Here is a 20,342-nt window from a genome sequence, read left to right as displayed (position 1 = left end):
TTGTTAGATTACACCACCTTAGACACATTGTCTGCTTCGTCAAATCAATGACCAAAACTATACTCTGATTGATTCCATCTCCAGGTAAGGATGCGTGGAGCTCGGGTGCTGCGTCATGTCTGGCACAGTGGTGGGGGGGTGACTGGTGGTTGGGGGTGCCTGCCTACCTAAGGAACCTACAGCCTACCGTGCTGCGGGCCCGGTGTGGTGCCAGGACATGTGGTCAGGCCGATGGGGTAGGCCCCGCTCCGCTGGTGTAGGGGTGGTGGACTGAGGGGGGCCCACTCTGGGCGCGGGGGCATCTCCTAGCGGGCTCCCTACGGACCGTGTGTCCTCGGGCTCCACTCTTTCAGGGCCGACCCCCCGCGGACAGCGTTGACCCACGGTGGCCGACTCTGACCTCGGGTGCTGCCTCTGTGGCTGCTGCAGCTCTGCCAGGGGGGCTCTGTGTGAGCGGCTTGGGTCGCAACACCTGCCCTCCTGGAACTGAAGGTGTGTGGGCTCCCTGGCTGCTAGGATTCTTTCCTCTGCTTGTTGGATGGGCGTAGTGGCCGAGCTCCTTACATCACCCTGGCTTCCACAAGTGGCATTGTTCATACACCAATGTCTGCCTCACCCTTTGGGTGAACAATGTTAAGCTACAGCTTTACTAACCTTGTAGTGGGACACTCAACACCTGAGCTGATAAACAGGCTTTCCAAACCCAACTGTAAGTATTACTGAAACTTATCACTACCAATATCAATAATGTCATAATGTAATTTCATAATGTTTGTGATTATAGGTGAATTGAAACAATTTTTATGTTTACTAAAGTAAATTGATGTTGATTACAAGAACAAAACTTTGAAAACAGAAGTGTTATTGATCTGTACAAACATGCTTCTATTACCTTTCCAGTTGTTGTTTATGCAGCGCCACTAAATAAGCTGCGCGAGTCTTTGCTCCCCTCCACCGGTTGCCGGTGTCATCACTGCAGCTCTGCGTCGCTTTCCTCAGCAATTTAGCGGAACTCACGACTCGACTTCACAACGAAAGCATGTACGTTTCCATGTAGGATAAGAAACAAGCCTTTATTTAGACCCTGTTACAGTCAAACATGACGTCTTTGGGTTCACACGGACGTGATGACGGACAGACATATTTCATCCACGCAATGGATCCCTGTGTTTAATCTGGTTAACGTTAACGTGCCGACTGATAGTGCTTTTTATTTTGAAACTCTGTACCGGATGCACGTATGTTGTAGTGACTTGCGTTGGGCTGTAGACCCGTACGTCTCCGTAGCAGCAGCGGCGAGGAGGAGGAGGAGGAGGAGGAGAGCGGAGCTGAAGGTCACGGGAGGAGGAAAACCCTCAGCGTCGACACCGTCAGCTGATAATCGATCGGAAGGAGCACGGGCTGCAGACCTCACGCCACGTCGCCCGTCTGCCTGTGTCTCCATCACCAACCTCTATTTGCGTTCATCATGGGTAACCAGGGGATGGAGGACCTCATCCCGCTGGTAAACCGGCTCCAGGACGCCTTTTCTGCCATTGGCCAGAACTCGAACCTCGACCTGCCTCAGATCGCGGTGGTGGGCGGACAGAGTGCCGGCAAGAGCTCGGTGTTGGAGAACTTCGTGGGCAAGTGAGTCTGTCTGTCTGACTGTCTGTCTGTGTCTGAGCCGAACCAAACCGGAGCGGATTCCCGCTGTCAGGGGAGGCCGCTGAATTTGTCTCGAGCCATGATAGTAGTAGTTCTGAACGCAGATCTCGGTTGCACTTATACAGATACCGCCACATACTCATCAGTTTGGTCCAAACTCTGACCAATTGTGATGGCATCAGAACTGAACTGTTTGTGTCAGACATCAAACTGGGATCTTCCTGACGGTCAGGTTCTGCTATGAATCAGTGACACAGTTATTGTTAGTGATGAAGGTAACTGGATCTGAGGAGATGATGATCCCGCAGCCAGAGACCAGAGTCTGCAAACCATGCACCGATTCCAAACAATGGACGATCAACACAGTGGTAGCATTAGCTCCTTAAAGATCCACTAATGTACCTGCTACTACTGATGTGTACAGCTTTTAGTTTCACCGGTCTGTGGGGCCACAAACAACTACCAGTTGTGACTGGTTACCTCTGAGGCAGCAGCAGGCTCTTGGTCAACCAACACTGATTTCTGCTTGCAGGCCAATCCTACTAGTTACTGTGTATGCAACCAATGTCCATTATTGAATTAAGTTAATCCAACAGATTTTTTTCAGTGTAGATGCACATACAATTTTTGTTTTGACAGAAAATGTCTGAATTGAGTTAAATTAACATCAACTGTTTGTGTTCCATCACATCAGTGATTTGTGTGCACCCTCAAGGATTACTCCAATATCCGAACAGTCACTGGTAGGAGTCTCTCTCAGTCATGTCCTACTGTAGTTAGATGAAGATCAGGTTACATTACAAATTACTTTCTACCATGAAGGTTTGTATATTATAATTAAAAATGCTATTGTTTAGACTCACCATGTACTCCTGTGGTAGACCATTAGGATCCTCGTTAAGGTATATGCAGAGTCCTTTCATGACACACTTTCTGGCATTGATGTCATTCTCCAAGATTAAAAACAAATAAATATATAGCATTTTAGTTATATTGTCAGTAGCAAGGATGAAAACAGTTGTGAGGTTGTGATGTCTCAATCTAATCTCTCTCTATATATCACATAAAATGCATTAAGACTTTATGCAGTTCCAGGACTATGTTCACTAAATATACAAAACCCTTGTGCGCATTTTATGTTCTAAAAGTGTATAAGCAGCTTTTATACACACATGGAAAACAATTATTATTACCATAAAAGCCAGAATATTATTTTAGCTAAGCAAAATGCAGATGGAACTATCAACATTCATACAAACATTATACGACGAACGAACGAACAAAAACGAATGAGTCTGATGGGGAATTACAATAGAAATATACATAAGCATTCAAAGAATAAGAGTACTTAGAAAAAGGTACATGAAGTTTCTTACCACAGAACAAGTCTTTGCTGAGGCAATATGGCGTCAAACGCGGTTCTGCTGCAGAAGCAGTAGAGATGTTTGAGTGGCACACAGACATTACGGCTTAGTTTTCACAGAAAAATGGCCAGAGCCCTTTTAGCGGGCTTGTCACGCGCTCGCTCAAAGAACACGTCCTCACCAGTGGTGACTGACCAACTAAAGCCCAAACCGATAAAGTAAACCCCTGTCTGAAACTAGCTCCGTACTGGTACCGCTCCTTGAGAAAGTAAACCCCTGTCTGAAACTGACCGCAGCTACGTACTGGTCCCCCCCCCTGATAAAGTAAACCCCTGTCTGAAACTAGCTACGTACTGGTCCCCCCCCTTGATAAAGTAAACCCCTGTCTGAAACTAGCTCCGTACTGGTACCGCTCCTTGATAAAGTAAAACCCTGTCTGAAACTAGCTCCGTACTGGTACTGCTCCTTGATAAAGTAAAGCCCTGTCTGAAACTAGCTTCGTACTGGTACAGCTCCTTGATAAAGTAAAACCCTGTCTGAAACTAGCTCCGTACTTGTACTGCTCCTTGAGAAAGTAAACCCCTTTCTGAAACTGACCGCAGCTACGTACTGGTCCCCCCCCCCTGATAAAGTAAACCCCTGTCTGAAATTAGCTCCGTAATGGTACCGCTCCTTGAGAAAGTAAACCCCTGTCTGAAACTAGCTCCGTACTGGTACTGCTCCTTGATAAAGTAAAGCCCTGTCTGAAACTAGCTCCGTACTGGTACTGCTCCTTGATAAAGTAAAACCCTGTCTGAAACTAGCTCCGTACTGGTACCGCTCCTTGAGAAAGTAAACCCCTGTCTGAAACTAGCTCCGTACTGGTACTGCTCCTTGATAAAGTAAATCCCTGTCTGAAACTAGCTCCGTACTGGTACTGCTCCTTGATAAAGTAAAACCCTGTCTGAAACTACTGTAGCTCCGTACTGGTACCGCTCCTTGAGAAAGTAAACCCCTGTCTGAAACTAGTTCCGTACTGGTACCTCTCCTTGATAGAGTAAACCCCTGTCTGAAACTGACCGCAGCTACGTACTGGTACCGCTCCTTGATTTTTAAAAAAAAGCAGAAAACCTTGCTAGTCTTGCTAGCATGCGCACCTGCACCCACTTTTTTCAATAGATACAATTGTACCGTCTAATAAGTTCAATTCTGGGACGTTTACAAAACATTTGAGCACAAACCGAACCTACAGTGTATTCCTTCTCTATTAGTGTCTGCTTTCTACTACAAATAATTCAAAATAACTTAGCTGCGTGGTAACAGTAATGGCCCCTGCTTGGACTTTTTTCATTAGTGTAGCTGAGGTTGACGCAGCACGAGAGCAAATAGTTACATGTCAGTTGATGAACATATGCTGAATAATCCAATGACAATATAAAGCATATACTTATGAATTAATCAATATACGAATTATTTTAGGCATGAATACTTACCGAATTAAATGGAGCTGACCGGAGTAAACTGACGAGCGGAGGCAAATCCGTTTCTTCTTCAATTAATGGCGCGAAATTCGCTACATATCGCGAGAAAATTTGTGACGATATATGAACTTGATTGATTCACTTAACTCGAAATTCAGAGACTTGTGTTGAGCCAAGATGAACCAAATGCGTTTATGTACTTTCTCTGCACATGGCTTAGAGTCTACACAATACTATTTGTTTATACGTTTTTTCTTTAAAACACAAAACATTTGATTAAAATTCACACAAGATGTCCATTTAAATCTTACAGATGCATGGCTTCCTATTTTCAGTGTACAAGAAAATTAAGCTTTTGGTTTTCAGACTCAGCGGGACAAACAGACAATGCTCAGGTCAGTTCAGGCTCTATAGCCAACGTAGCTGCCCCTGACCAGGTTTGGAAGAATGAACTTCCTCAGTAAATGGGCAGATGTGGGAAACGGGGAGATGTGGGATTGCTATACTTAGTTCCTGTTAAAAAAAAACAAGTAAAGTGAAACCCTCATTTCAGAGAAAATAGCATTTCTTCGTAACACAAAGAATGGCACTTAATGATGGAGCGTTCCAGACACTTCCAGGTGTGTCCGGTTGCAATGGCGTCTTAACCTGTTCATTCAAGTCTACCATCAGCTGCTAACATTGAGCAGATGGAGACCGAGGTGCGGGAACAGTGGTGGTAGCGTGCTACAGTCTGTGCCAACTGAGGAAGTTGAACAAGGTTCCCCAGCAGAGATTCACTACAAGATGGCTGACTTGGTTTGTGGACTCATTCAAAAAGGTTAAGCCTGGGTGAGAACTCCAAACTGCTGCCACCTATAGGAGAAAATAAGACAAGACCTAAGTAACAGATTCAGATCAGCGATTTCTAATTTCAATGATGGAAGATAGGAGGCAGCTGCTGTCGCTTTACCTGGTCAACAGAATCAGGAAATGGCAGAGGAGCAGATGGGAAGTCTGAGTCTCTTCCTTGAGCTAGTCCTTCAAAGAATTATGCCTTCTCCTCCAGTAATCTGGGAACTAGGGCGAAAACTCCTTCAACGGAAACTGAGTTCAAATGGAGAGAAACAATGAGACAATGGTGGAGTGGGGCAAACTACAAAATGGCTGCCAGCACTTGCAACTCACTGAGAACTTAAGTTTGACTTAAGCGACTAATTCTCCCTCCCTCTTTTTCCTCCTCGTGTCTCAGAGACTTCCTTCCTCGTGGTTCAGGTATCGTGACTCGGCGTCCTCTGGTGCTGCAGCTCATCAACTGTTCAACAGGTGCAGCTCACATTTACTATGACTTTGTTTACTGTGATGTCCTAGTCTGACAATGCTCGTCTGATGTTACTGATCTCTGCAGAATTTGCTGAGTTCTTGCACTGTAAAGGAAAGAAGTTCACTGACTTTGATGAAGTTCGGCAGGAGATTGAAGCAGAAACTGATCGAGTGACTGGACACAACAAGGGGATCAGTCCAGTCCCCATCAATCTTAGAGTCTATTCACCTAATGGTAACGCACTTACGCACTAACGCACTAACGCACTAACGCACAGGAAATGAAACTTATCAGAGCCCATAAATAAACTGACTAATACATGTGTTTTTCTCATCAGTGCTGAACCTGACTCTGGTGGATCTTCCTGGGATGACCAAGGTCCCGGTGGGAGACCAACCCCCTGACATCGAACACCAGATTAGGGAGATGCTCATGCAGTTTGTTACCAAGGAAAATTGCCTTTTGTTGGCTGTTTCTCCTGCAAACTCGGACCTTGCTAACTCTGATGCGCTGAAGATTGCCAAGGAGGTTGACCCACAAGGTCAGAGTCATAGACATCCACCTACGTCAGCCACACTTTACACTTGAGCCACTTTCACACTTATGAAGGTGATGAAGTCAGTTGATGCCAGGTATTATATCATGTGGGAAGGATGTCTTTTCCTGTAGTGCCCCAACTGAGTTTGAGGTGTTGTTGTCTCAGGATTTGTCTTTGTAAAGTAGTGTAATAAACGTGTTGGTTTCAGGTCTAAGAACGATTGGTGTGATCACCAAACTGGATCTGATGGACGAGGGAACCGACGCCAGAGACATCCTAGAGAACAAACTGCTGCCTCTCCGCAGAGGTACAGAATGTCACAACAGGTTTGGGTTCATATGATCCATTCCCAGTGTTTGTTATTAAAGATTTGGGTCGTCTGCAGACAGAACACAGAAAAAGGATCAGTGTATTATGTAAGTAAAACTGTTACTTTTACTTGCTGCACAAAACACAGGAGCCCCTTGATTCCTCTCCTGGGTCTTCTCAACATAGAACAAAGGCCCAGCACCACATACATGCATACTTCCACCGGAGTCAACACTGTGAACAGGCAGAGCACAGGCAGAGATGGGAGTTAAAACCATAGGCTCACAGACCCAGGTCAGTAACAGAACCAGGCTATTTAAATTAGACTAAAATAGTCACAGGGGAGCGGCTTCTGACGTTATCACGCCATTCAATGGTCATTATCAGTGGTTATCAGCCCATACGTATGAGCCGGTAGGTGCCCATCTACCTGCTGGCAGCGGTGAATAGGTGCGGTAGATCGTTGTCAATGATCCGTAAGGTTGATCACGGCTCGGATGATTTAACCAGCAGAGTCAGTAGGGGCGCTGTTGAGCGGTTGTTGTCCTGACGGGAGGATCGAAGTTTTTGATTTTGATTTATTAGCGAGCATAACTTAGCAAGTAGCTAGCGGTATTGTGTTAGCTAACTGTAACCTGAACCCCCCACCCGTTATCCAGCCCTAACCCTAACCACAATAACCTCTAAAGCTGCTTAACATAGCAACTTAGCTAGCTGTTAGCTGTTCGCAAGGAGGCAGAGCAGGCACCTACTGGCCCATTCGAATGCGCTGATAGGTTCTGATCAGCCCATTCATTATGGCTGATAACAACCGAAGCGGGTGCACAGGGACAGAATCTGTCACCGGAATCCAGAAGAGCAGAGTCAGACTGGGTCAGACGTTACCGGATGTTAGTTTGATAAATCAGTGAGTGGAAGGTGGTGGAGGATGGTTCACATCCACCTGTCAGTCCTGGTCACAGTTGACACTAACAGGCTGTTCTGTTTCAGGGTACATCGGGGTGGTGAATCGCAGTCAGAAGGACATTGATGGAAAGAAAGACATCACTGCTGCACTGCAGGCTGAGAGGAAGTTCTTCTTGTCTCATTCGGCCTACAGACACCTGGCTGACCGCATGGGCACGGCCTACCTGCAGAAAGCCCTTAACCAGGTGCCTCCACACACAAATGCTTTTATGATGGAAAAATGAGGATCTGTCTCATGTCTCTTGTTGCTTTGTAGCCATAGTAACAGAGCATTTGCTCCCATAGCAACTGACCAACCACATCCGGGACACGTTGCCAGGGTTACGCAGCAAATTGCAGAGCCAGCTGTTGTCCATTGAAAAGGAGGTACAGGAGTACAAGAACTTCAGACCGGATGACCCAAGTCGCAAAACCAAGGCTCTTCTGCAGTCAGTACACACCATTACACTGGAATACACAGTAACAACGACACATCTGATATGTCACAGTAATGACTCAACACTGGTGTATGGTGTATACTGTGTATGTCAGGATGGTGCAGCAGTTCGCTGTGGACTTTGAGAAGCGAATCGAAGGATCTGGAGACCAGGTGGACACCTATGAGCTGTCAGGAGGAGCCAAGATCAACCGCATCTTCCACGAGCGCTTCCCCTTTGAACTGGTCAAGGTAACAGACAGCAAAGTGTGTGTGTGTTGGTTGTGGGGGGTTTCTACATGTCTACAGGTCACAGTAATGTTCTGAATGGACACCATCCAGTTGTTGTCCATTCAGGAACGTGAAACGGACTGTACGTGTCTATTTAGTGTTTGATGTTAGGCAAACTGTCATACCGTGTGTGTGTGTGTGTGTGTGTGTGTGTGTGTGTGTGTGTGTGTGTGTGTGTGTGTGTGTGTGTGTGTGTGTCCGTGCGCACAGTTGGAAAGTGATGAGAAAACTCTACGTAAAGAGATCAGCTATGCCATCAAGAACATCCACGGTGTCAGGTGGGTACACGCTGCTGTCTGCTGAGTGTGTGATGGCGTCTGAACCCGACTCACGTTCCTCTCCCCACCCACCCCCCTCCACAGGACCGGGCTGTTCACGCCAGACATGGCCTTTGAGACCATTGTCAAGCGTCAGATCGCTCAGATCAAGGAGCCGTGTCAGAAATGTGTCGACATGGTGATTAGTGAGCTTGTCAACACCGTCAGACAATGTACACAGAAGGTACTAGTACTGCAGTTACTACTACTGTTACTACTACAACTGCTACTACTAGTACTGCTGCTACTAGTACTACAGCTACTACTAGTACTACTGCTACTGCCACTACTACTACTACTACTTCTTCTGCTTCCTAATGGCTTTGACAGTACTGACCTAACAAGGATTACTGTTTACAGTTGGCTCAGTACCCGATGCTCAGAGAGGAGATGGAGAGAATCGTCACTCAGCACATCAGAGACCGTGAGAGCCGCAGCAAAGATCAGGTGTGAGCATCCGCCTCCTAAATTCAGGCCAAGGGTCAGGTCAGGATGTAAACGTCTCTATTTTTTCAGGTGATGCTGCTCATTGACATTGAGTTGGCCTACGTGAACACAAATCATGAGGACTTCATTGGCTTTGCAAAGTAAGAAATCCTCCACCTCTGATATTCATTCCATTGTATATCAATGTGCCCAGTAATTCCATTAGACACACCTGTAATTAGCCTGTCCTCTGTGTGTCAGTGCTCAGCAGAAGAGCAGCCAGATGAATAAGAAGAAAGCAGCAGGAAACCAAGTAAGTTGGTGCAGGTAGAACTGGGCCATAACGTCTCCTCCTTCGTGTTTCTCTTGTTCTCACCCTGTGTCTCCATCCTCTCCTCTGCCTCTGTTGTGATGGCAATCAGGACGAGATCATGGTGAGTGGTCCACAGTGTGTGTTTGTGTGTGTGCTGTAAAGTGCAGCTGGACATTGACATGATGAAAACTGACTGAGGTCATTGGTTTGACGGAACATTGACTTCACCACTTCCTCAGAGTGGGGGTGGGCGGGGCTTATAATGCTGATAGAGGTGATGAACGCAGCTCTATGATGTCTTGTCTTTGTGTGCTTGTAGGATCTATTTACACCTGCTCTCTGACCCACAGCTACATTACCATCCACTCACCAACTGATCAGTGGTAAATACTGATTTGTTTTGATAATGGGATAATATCATGTGTGTGCAGGTGATCCGTAAAGGTTGGCTAACGATAAACAACATTGGCATCATGAAAGGAGGAGCTAAGGAGTACTGGTTCGTTCTGACAGCTGAGACCTTGTCCTGGTACAAAGATGATGAGGTAATAGATTAGAAGTGACAGTCCTGCTCACTCACTGGATCTCTTGAAGTTTACATCTCTGTCATCAAACCTGACTGCCAGGAGTCCATTAAACATAGTTAATGGGTTCACATGTTCCACAGAACCAAAGCTCTGTGTCAGACATTCAAACTTATATTCATATGTAAGCACGAGTCCGCACAGTTCAACCTGTGTCCCACCTCACAGGAGAAAGAGAAGAAGTACATGCTGCCGGTGGACAACCTGAAACTCAAAGACATTGAAAAAAGCTTCATGTCCAGCAAACACATCTTTGCCCTGTTCAACACTGAGCACAGGTCAGTTATCATACTATCATATAGTGGCATGTTCAGTATTAAAAGGTTTTATTCAAATGATGCTGATGTGTTCATATTTGTGCTGTGTATGAAATAATGATGCTTCATCAGTCTAAAGCTAAAACTCTTTGTGGCTTGTAGGAATGTCTACAAGGACTACCGTCAGCTAGAGTTGGCCAGTGAGTCTCAGGAAGAGGTGGACAGTTGGAAGGCTTCTTTCCTACGGGCTGGAGTGTACCCTGAACGCAGCGTGGTACAACCTTTCCTATGATTTATTCCCACATTAATACATCAGTACCCAGCAGTTTAAGTATAGGGTAGTTTTTAAGAAATTCTCAGCTTTTCCATTAATATGTATTGCGTGAGCTAGAGTCACAGCTAGAGTGTGAAGGCATGTTTTTTAAGACAGAATCTTTCTCTTTAACGCATCACTACATCCACAGTTTTCACTCTATAAACACGTTTTTTGACTTGTTCGTAGTCATACTTGTCTTCTTTCTAATAATGTGTCTGGCTAAGTATTCAGACCTATACTTTAATCTGTAGCTGCCTCAAAGTGCAGAGAGTTCCAGAATTTCTCCCGTAGACTACAATGCATTTATCTATGAGACTTTTGAGGAGCGCAGAAGGTCTAACATTTTTAAGTCCCAAGTGTGGCCACCATTTTTACTTCTCAAACATAAAATACACACTAGGTGCTCATTGAAGCCTTGGGATTCATAAAGTGAAGTTTTTTTTTGTGATACATAACATTTTTGTGATAACCATTATGATTTTGCTATAATAATAATGCACAGGAGGGGAGCTAGATTAGAAACAAAGAAATTTCTGGAGTACATACATAAAATAACTATTCAATTCAATTCAATTCAATCCAATTCAATTTTATTTATATAGCTCCAAATCACAACAAAGTTATCTCAAGGCACTTTACAAAGTAAGGTTTAAGACCTCACACAACTAAACCAAACAAATCCCACATACAGCAAGCATTTAATTTGAAAGCAACAGTGGAGAGGAAAAACTACCTCTCTAACAAGGAAGAAACCTCCAGCAGAACCAGGCTGGATGTGGGTGGCCATCTGCCTCGACCGGTTGGGGTGAGGGGATAAAAAGAGAGAAAAGCACAGCAACAACAAACAAGCAACAACAGAGCACAGGCAGGATGGTTGGACCAGAGACTGGACACAGGCAGGATGGTTGGACCAGGGACTGGACACAGGCAGGATGGTTGGACCAGGGACTGGACACAGGCAGGATGCTTGGATCCACAGCTGCCCATCACAGACACAAAACTCTGAGTTCGATGATACCTGTAGGTGAGGACAGAATGGAGGAGAGACAGAGAGCGGGAGAGAAGCACAACTACTAGAGATAAAGAGACAGGGTTAGTTGAACACAGAACATGGGAGGTTATTGGACAGAAGAGGTAGAAGGAAACAGAGGAGCTCAGTGTATAAATTAAGTTAAGTCCCCAGCAGTATGTATCTATTGCAGCTTAACTAAGAGATGGTTGTTGTGACTAACAATCATTGTCAGTGACCTGAACCATCTCTAACTATAAGCTTTATCAAAAAGGAAGGTTTTAAGCCTGATCTTAATAGAGAGTGTGTCAGCTTCTCAAACCTGAAGAGGGAGCTGGTTCCACAGAAGAGGGGCTTGGTAGCAAAAAGCTCATCATTTTCTCTGCATCGCTCTGAGAGAGGATGCTTCTGATTTTAGCTAAATTTCTAAGATGAAAATAGGCGTTTCTGGAGATTTGTTTAATGTATGACGTAAAAGAGAGATCCTGGTCAAAGATGACTTCAAGGTTCCTCACAGTAGTATCTGAAGCTATTGTTATGCCATCCAGGGTGTCTATCTGACTCAATACTGTTTCCCTCTGATTTTTAGGCCCAACGATAAGAATTTCAGTTTTATCGAAATTTAGTTGAAGGAAGTTTTGGGACATCGAGGATTTGATGTCTTTTAAACAACTTTGAATTTTGACTAGTTGATCTGTTTCATTTGGTTCCAAAGACATATATAGCTGAGTATCATCTGCATAAAAATGAAAATTAATACAATGCTTCCTCATAATCTCACCTAGAGGAGACATGTATAGGCTGAACAAAGTTGGACCAAGCACAGAACCCTGTGGTATTCCATAGCTAATCCTTGTGCATGTGGAGAATTTCTCATTAACTTGAAAAAACTAGAATCTGTTCAAGAAATGGGATTTAAACCATCTCAGTGCTGTTCCTGTAATTCTGATTCTATGTTCTAGTCTCTGCAATAGAATGTTATGATCAATTGTATCAAATGCAGCACTAAGATCTAACAAGACAAGTACAGAAACTAGACCATTGTCTGAAGCTAAGAGAAGATCATTATTGACTCTAACCAGAACTGTCTCTGTGCTATGATGTTTTCTAAATCCTGACTAAAAATCTTCGTGCAGGTTATTCCAACTCAGGTGGTAAGATAGATGTTTAGCCACAATTTTTTCAAGAATCTTAAAGGGTAAATTTGAAATGGGCCTAGAGTTGGCTAGTTCTCCAGGGGTAGGTTAGGTAGGGATAGTATTTTTTCAATAAAGTTTTGACCACAGCCACCTTATAGCCTAAATGTAAAGATTGGTTGATTTTATTTAATATAGACGAGCTGATTAAAGGTAGAACTTCGTTGAGTAGAGCTGATTATTGAGGTTAACTCCATATGATTTATGGGGAAGAAGCTGTCTAGGTAATACAGAGTATTTGGTAAATTTAAAGTTCATGGACCTAGACAGTGCTTTCTGTCATTTGGAAGAAGTCGCTCCTGAATGTCTTCTATTATGGTGATACTTTTATTAGTAAAGTAGTTCATAAAGTCATTGCTGCTGAGATTTAAGGGTATAGTAGACTCAACCAAGCTGTGACTCTTAGTCAGCCTGGCTACAGTGCTGAAAAGAAACCTGGGGTTGTTTTTGTTTTCCTCAATTCCATCCATCCATCCATCCATCCATTTTCATCCGCTTATCCGGGGCCGGGTCGTGGGGGCAGCAGTCTAAGCAGAGAGTTCCAGACTTCCCTCTCCCCGGACACTTCCTCCAGCTCTTCCGGTGGGACCCCAAGACGTTCCCAGGCCAGCCGAGAGACGTAGTCTCTCCAGCGAGTCCTAGGTCTTCCTCGGGGCCTCCTACCGGTGGGACATGCCCGGAACACCTCCCCAGGGAGGCGTCCAGGAGGCATCCGAACTAGATGCCCGAGCCACCTCAGCTGGCTCCTCTCGATGTGGAGGAGCAGCGACTCTACTCCGAGCTCCTCCCGGGTGACAGAGCTCCTCACCTTATCTCTAAGGGAGCGCCCAGCCACCCTGCGGAGGAAGCTCATTTCAGCCGCTTGTATCTGTGACCTTGCCCTTTCGGTCATGACCCAAAGCTCATGACCATAGGTGAGGGTAGGAACGTAGATTGACCTGTAAATTGAGAGCTTTGCCTTTCGGCTCAGCTCCCTCTTCACCACGACGGACCGATACACCGACCGGATTACTGCAGCCGCCGCACCGATCCGTCTGTCAAACTCACGCTCCTTCCTTCCCTCACTCGTGAACAAGACCCCAAGATACTTAAACTCCTCCACTTGGGGCAGGAACTCTTCTCCAACCTGGAGAGAGCAAACCACCTTTTTCCGGTCGAGAACCATGGCCTCAGATTTGGAGGAACTGATTCTCATCCCAGCCGCTTCACACTCAGCTGCAAACCGCACCAGCGCACGCTGGAGGTCCTGGCCTGATGAAGCCAACAGGACAACATCATCTGCAAAAAGCAGAGATGCTATCTTGTGGTCCCCAAACTAGACCCCCTCCGGCCCCTGGCTGCACCTAGAAATTCTGTCCATAAAAATAATGAACAGAACCGGTGACAAAGGGCAGCCCTGCCGAAGTCCAACATGCACCGGGAACAGGTCTGACTTATTGCTGGCAATGCGAACAAAGCTCCTGCTCCGGTTGTACAGAGACCGAACAGCCCTTAGCAAAGGGCCCTGGACTCCATACTCCCGGAGCAACCCCCACAGGATGTCACGAGGGACGCGGTCGAATGCCTTCTCCAGATCCACAAAGCACATGTAGACTGGTTGGGCAAACTCCCACAAACCCTCAAGCACCCTGCTGAGGGTATAAAGCTGGTCCAGCGTTCCACGACCAGGCCGAAAACCCCATTGTTCCTCCTGTATCCGAGGTTCGACTATCGGCCGAATTCTCCTCTCCAGTACCCTGGCACAGACTTTCCCAGGGAGGCGGAGAAGTGTAATCCCCCTATAGTTGGAACACACTCTCCTGTCCCCCTTTTTGTAAAGAGGGACAACCACCCCGGTTGTCCAGTCCAGAGGAACTGTCCCCCTCCTCCACGCGATGTTGCAGAGGCGTGTCACCCAAGACAGCCCCACAACATCCAGAGACTTGAGGTACTCAGGACGGATCTCATCCACCCCCGCTGCTCTGCCACCGAGGAGCTTACTAACTACCTCAGTGACCTCAGCCTGGGTGATGGGCGAGTCCTTCCCTGAGTCCCCTGCCTCTGCTTCCTCAGCAGAAGGCATGTCGGAGGGGTTGAGGAGATCCTCAAAGTACTCCTTCCACCGTCCGATAACATCCCCAGTTGAGGTCAACAGCTCCCCACCTCCACTGAAAAGAGAGTTGGTAAAGAACTGCTTCCCCCTCCTGAGGCGCCGGACTGTTTGCCAGAATCTCTTTGAGGCCGAGCGATAGTCCTCCTCCATGGCCTCCCCAAACTTCTCCCAAGCCCGAGTTTTTGCCTCCGCAACGGCACGGGCTGCAGCACGCTTGGCCTGCCGGTACCCATCAGCTGCCTCAGGAGTCCTACAGGTCAACCATACCTGGTAGGACTCCTTCTTCAGCTTGATGGCGTCCCTTACCTCTGGCGTCCACCACCGGGTTCGGGGATTACCACCACGACAGGCACTGGAGACCCTGCGTCCACAGCTCCGAATGGCCGCGTTGACAATGGAAACGGAGAACATGGTCCACTCGGACTCTATGTCTCCCACCTCCCTCGGAATCTGGTCGAAGCTCTCCCGGAGGTGTGAGTTAAAGGTCCGTCTGACAGAGGGTTCAGCCAGGCGTTCCCAACAGACCCTCACAATACGTTTGGGCCTGCCAAGTCGTTCCAGCCTCCTTCTCTGCCAGCGGATTCTACTCACCACCAGGTGGTGATCAGTTGACAGCTCAGCCCCTCTCTTCACCCGAGTGTCCAAAACATATGGCCGAAGGTCAGGTGAAACAACTACAAAGTCTACCATCGACCTCCGGCCTAGGGTGTCCTGGTGCCATGTGCACCGATGGACACCCTTATGTTCAAGTTCAATAACATAACACCATTCGGGTTCAGATCAGGGAGGCCGTTCCTCCCAATCACGCCTCTCCAGGTATCACTGTCGTTACCTACGTGGGCATTGAAATCTCCCAGAAGAACGATGGGGTCCCCAGTTGGAGCGCTTTCCAACACTCCCTCCAGGGACCCCAAGAAGGCCGGGTACTCCACACTGCCATTCGGCCCGTAAGCACAAATGACGGTGAGTGACCTATCCCCCACCCGAAGGCGCAGGGAAGCGACCCTCTCGTCCACCGGGGAAAACTCCAACACATGGCAGCTAAGCTGGGGAGCTATGAGCAAGCCCACACCAGCCCGCCGCCTCTCACCGCAGGCAACTCCAGAGTAGACAAGGGTCCAGCCCCTCTCAAGGAGTTGGGTTCCAGAGCCCAGGCTGTGTGTGGAGGTGAGCCCGACTATTTCTAGCCGGTACCGCTCGACCTCCTGCACAAGCTCAGGCTCCTTTCCCCCCAGTGACGTGACATTCCATGTCCCAATAACCAGATTGGTTATTCAGGGATTGGGGCGCCCAGGCTCCCGCCTTCGACTGCCGCCCAATCCACTCTGCACCGGCCCCCTATGGTTCCTCCCGCGGATGGTGGGTCCACTTGAGGACGGCCCCACGTCGCTCTTTCGGGCTGTGCCCGGCCGGGCCCCGTGGGAATAGGCCCAACCACCAGGCGCTGCGCCATACCGGGTGACGTCTCTGGCCTTGGTGGTTTGTCTTTCATAGGGGGGTTGTGAACCGCTCTTAGTCTGGCCCGTCGCCCAGGACCTGTTTGCCTTGGGAGACCCTACCAGGGGCATTTAGCCCCCGACAACATAGCTCCCGGGGTCATTCGGGCACACAAACTCCTCCACCACGGTAAGGCGGCGGTTCAGGGAGGAGTTTCCTCAATTAAGAAGGAATAATATGTTTTTCTAGCAGCATGAAGTGCTTTTTTGTATATTATTAGACTGTCCTTCCATGCAATGCAGTTTACATTTATTTTGTTGGAATGCCACTGCCTTTCTAGTTGTCAGGTCCGATGCTTTAGGCTGCGGATCTCTGAGATATATGTATATATGATATATATAGATCTATATGGCGCTAACCTCCTCTTATTCACTGCCTTCTTCTTCAGAGGAGCCACTGTGTTTAACGTTGTACGTAGAGAAGCTGCAGCATCATCTACAAGACAGTCAACCTGTTCATAAGGATTAAGGTGACTGTTCTCTTCTGTGTAGCTACAAGACAATGAGGCAAAAGATGATGGAATCATCTGCTTTAATCTGGCAACAGCATTGTCAGATAAACATCTGCTATAGTAAGATTTCTTTCCAGCTGTTGTAAGGTCAATTATGGCAAATTCAAAAGTTATTAAGAAATGATCAGATAATAAAGGGTTTTGGGGAAGAACTATTACAGTAAATGATCATTTTCAAGCCCAGATGTCAGAACAAGAGGGTATGGTTAAAACGATGAGTGGGTTCATTTACCTGCTGAGTAAAACCAATAGTGTCTATTAATGAGCTAAAAACAGGGCTGAGACAGTTGCTGTCAACTGTCATGTACATGGATGTTAAAGTCTTCCAATACAATGACTACAATGAATCCCAACCAGATTACTCAAAGAAGTTCTACCTTTAATCAGCTCTATTAAATCAAAGCAACCTATCTTTACATATAAGCTTTGTACCACAGGCTTATAAGGTGGCTGTGGTCAAACCTTTATTTTCAATAAAAAGGGTATGGTTAAAACGATGAGTGGGTTTATTTACCTGCTCAGTAAGACCAATAGTGTCTATTAAGGAGTTATAAAAAAGGAGACAGTTGCTGTCAACATTTACAGTACGTGAATGTTAACGTCTCTCACTACAATGACTTTTTCTGTGCTAAGAACTAAGTCAGATAAGAATTCAGAGAATTCAGTTGAGAACTCTAAATATGGAGCAGGAGGACAGTAAACAATACAAAACACAACTGGCTTCTGGGTTTTAGAGTCTGGGTGAGAAAGGCTCAGAGTGAGGCTCTCAGATGAGTTATAACTATGTTTAGGTTTAGGAGTAATTACTAAATCTGAGCTATAAATTGCTGCTACTTCTCCACCTCAACCTGTACTTCTAGGAACATGATAGTTGATGTGACTCATTGGAGTCGACTCATTAAAACTAACATATTCATCCTGCTGCAGCCAGGTTTCAGTGAGACAGAACAGATCTATGTGATGTTCATTTCAAGTAATTTATAAACAAGGATTTAGATAAAAGAGATCTGATATTTAATAAACCACACTTTATTAACTTACTGTTACTTTGTTCTGTAAGAGGAACTGTTTTGATGTTTATTTAATTCTGGTAAGTCACTCCTCTTTGATTTGTTTGTGATTTTTATAGTTTAGGTGGTCGGGGAGCAGACACAGTCTCTATGCAATAACTAAGACTAGGAGTGGGTGGCGGCTGTAGAGAACATGCAGAGAGGCGTGTAAGACTGCGAGTCTGCGTCCTGGGCTCCACTCTGAGTTGGCGCAGCGTAGGGAGACTAAGCATCATGGCCATGTTACTAGAGAGCAGAGAGGCTCCGTCCAACGTGGGATGGACGCCGTCTCTTCTAATCAGCCCAGGTTTTCCCCAAAAAGTGCTCCAATTAGCCACAAAGCCCACATCGTTTGCAGGACACCACCTAGACAACCAGCGGTGGAGCGATGACAGCCGGCTATACATGTCATCGCTGGTCACATTGGGGAGGGGTCCAGAGAAAACTACGGAGTCCGACATTGTTTTGGCGAACGGACACACCGACTCAATGTTAGTTTTAGTAACTTCCGATTGGCGCAACATTATCATTAGCTCCTGCGTGTATTACGATCTTAGCATACTTACGCTTATCCTTAGACAGGAGCTTAAGATAAGACTCAATGTCGCCCACTCTTGCCCCAGGCAAACACTTTGACCACTGGATTCTCTAACTTCACGTTTCGGACTATGGAGTCACCAATGATCAGAGAGGGTTTCTCAGCGGGTGTGTCGCAGAGTGGCGAAAATCTGTTTGAAACATGAAACGGTTGGTGGTGAACCATGGGCGCCTGACTAAAGCTACAGTATGTTTCTTATGAGCCGTAACCCAGTCATTACCCAGCTGCGTGGGGCCTGCCGGGGGACTGGTAGCAGCTAAGATAGGAGGCTCCGCGCCGGCTAAAGTGGCCTGGCTAGCTGGCCTGTTTTCTAAGGTGCGAAGCCGAGACAGTCTAACAACCTCGCCTCCAAACCTGCAACTAGCGTACACCTATTACAGATACCATTTCCATCACTAAAGGAGGCAGAGGATAAGTAAACCTAAGACACACCGAGCACCAAACAGAGCGAGAGGGAGAGGAAAAGGGGGAAGCCATAGCAGAAATGTAAGCTAGCTGCTACACTAGCAGAGAAAACAGTAGATAACAGTGGAGATTAGCAGAACGTTTAATGAAAAGAAAGGATGATTGAGTGTTACAAGCTTGTTTTGCAACTCTTAGCAGTAGCTACCAGATATAAGACAATAATATTTAGAAAAGAGCAGAGAGTAGCGCTGTACACCGTAAATCCCAGTAACTGGAAGTGACGCGATACGCGGATGGTTGGACCATCCCCAACTTTTTTCACAATAAGATGCACACTCTTTTCCCAGTAAGCACAGAGTTTTCCTGGGGTGCCCTGCTCAGACAGGTTCCTCAATAGCACGCGGTCTCCTGGCTGCAGTACGGCACTTTTTACATGTCTGTCATAATATTGCTTGCCCTTAGCTGAACTCTTTCTGCTGTTTTCGGAAGCTATTTTATAGGCCTCTTGCATTTGAGAAGTGCAGTGTGCGAAGCATCTGCAAGAGGGTCCTGTTCAGGCGCTCTACTGGATTGCCCTGTGGATGGTAGGAAGTGGTTTGAGAATTAGATATTCCAGCCAGCTGTTGGAGCCTCTGCAAAAGGCTGTTCTCAAAGTCCCTACCCTGGTCATGATGCAACTTTTCTGGGTACCCAAAGCGTAGTATGAAATCATGAAAAATCTTCTCAGCTGCAGTCTTGCTGACTTATTTTTGGTTGGGTAGGCTTGTGCAAATCTGGTAAAATGATCTATCACAACCAATATGTACTCATAGCCACCCTTGCTCTGTTCAAGATGGAGATAATCTACAGAGATTAGTTCAAAGAGGGCACTGGTTGTGATGGAACCCATCGGTGCCCTTTCAGGGATGTTTGGTTGTTTTTTGCTTTATACAGGAACACTGACGGATAACATAATCCTCCACATCACGCTGCATGAACGGCCAATAAAATTGTTTCTTTGGCCAGATTTATAACTTTATCTGCACCAATGTGTGCCATGTCATCATGCAGGTGCTTCAGCGCAGGCTGTCTCAACCTACTAGGGAGGACTAGCTGTTTTTGTTGTCCTACCTGTCTATACAATATTCCTTGGTCCAGTAACAGTCTGTACCATTCATGCACTGGTCTACGTGTCTCCCGTCTCATTTGTCTTTTGTCCTTTCAGAGTTCATCCTCTTTCTTTTAGATTTATCACTTCGCTGATGGGGGTATCTTCCGCCTGGGCAGTGCGGATATTTTCAGGCGTGATCATGGGTGTGCCTCCAGACAGCAGGTTGTCCGCAGCAAGGTGGGATTGCAGCACAGCCACCCATGGCACATCGTCCTCTTTCATTGCTTTGTCTCCCTGCCAAATTGCTGAGACGACGTCTGGCAGCATGGTCTCTGTATACTCCCCGACATAGTCGGGTAGTTGCACAGGATAACGGGAGAGGGTGTCTG

The 20,342-nt window shown here is 46.5% G+C and overlaps 1 protein-coding gene and 1 long non-coding RNA gene across 7 annotated transcripts in view; one reads left to right on the top strand and one right to left on the bottom strand.

Moving 5' to 3' along the window:
- Positions 1 to 1,268: 1,268 nt before the first annotated feature.
- LOC114862296 (dynamin-1) overlaps positions 1,269 to 20,342 on the top strand; it is a 50,017-nt gene continuing 30,943 nt past the window's right edge. For 3 of the 6 annotated variants that reach the window (XM_055511697.1, XM_029162458.3, XM_029162460.3), the window contains exons 1-17: positions 1,274 to 1,629; positions 5,703 to 5,776; positions 5,859 to 6,008; positions 6,112 to 6,315; positions 6,521 to 6,619; positions 7,612 to 7,772; positions 7,873 to 8,015; positions 8,119 to 8,254; positions 8,504 to 8,571; positions 8,656 to 8,794; positions 8,971 to 9,057; positions 9,127 to 9,197; positions 9,298 to 9,349; positions 9,459 to 9,470; positions 9,781 to 9,894; positions 10,102 to 10,211; positions 10,353 to 10,464. In XM_055511697.1, coding sequence (XP_055367672.1) covers positions 1,469 to 1,629; positions 5,703 to 5,776; positions 5,859 to 6,008; positions 6,112 to 6,315; positions 6,521 to 6,619; positions 7,612 to 7,772; positions 7,873 to 8,015; positions 8,119 to 8,254; positions 8,504 to 8,571; positions 8,656 to 8,794; positions 8,971 to 9,057; positions 9,127 to 9,197; positions 9,298 to 9,349; positions 9,459 to 9,470; positions 9,781 to 9,894; positions 10,102 to 10,211; positions 10,353 to 10,464 — 1,893 coding nt within the window. In that variant the 5' untranslated portion in view covers positions 1,274 to 1,468. Of the gene's footprint in view, positions 1,630 to 5,702; positions 5,777 to 5,858; positions 6,009 to 6,111; positions 6,316 to 6,520; positions 6,620 to 7,611; positions 7,773 to 7,872; positions 8,016 to 8,118; positions 8,255 to 8,503; positions 8,572 to 8,655; positions 8,795 to 8,970; positions 9,058 to 9,126; positions 9,198 to 9,297; positions 9,350 to 9,458; positions 9,471 to 9,780; positions 9,895 to 10,101; positions 10,212 to 10,352; positions 10,465 to 20,067; positions 20,252 to 20,342 lie in introns of those variants that run through there. The other 3 variants (XM_055511699.1, XM_055511698.1, XM_055511700.1) reach the window with 2 other exon arrangements.
- Positions 5,038 to 5,862, bottom strand: LOC129604594 (uncharacterized). Its single transcript, XR_008695621.1, has 3 exons — positions 5,639 to 5,862; positions 5,424 to 5,557; positions 5,038 to 5,326 (listed from the first exon to the last, which is right to left on the bottom strand). It is a non-coding gene; the product is annotated as an uncharacterized LOC129604594 (long non-coding RNA).

This window comes from Betta splendens, chromosome 9 (assembly GCF_900634795.4).
Source record: "Betta splendens chromosome 9, fBetSpl5.4, whole genome shotgun sequence".
Lineage (NCBI taxonomy): Eukaryota > Metazoa > Chordata > Actinopteri > Anabantiformes > Osphronemidae > Betta > Betta splendens.
The sequence above is the reverse complement of the archived record's forward strand: the minus strand, read 5'-3'. Positions and strand labels throughout refer to the sequence as shown.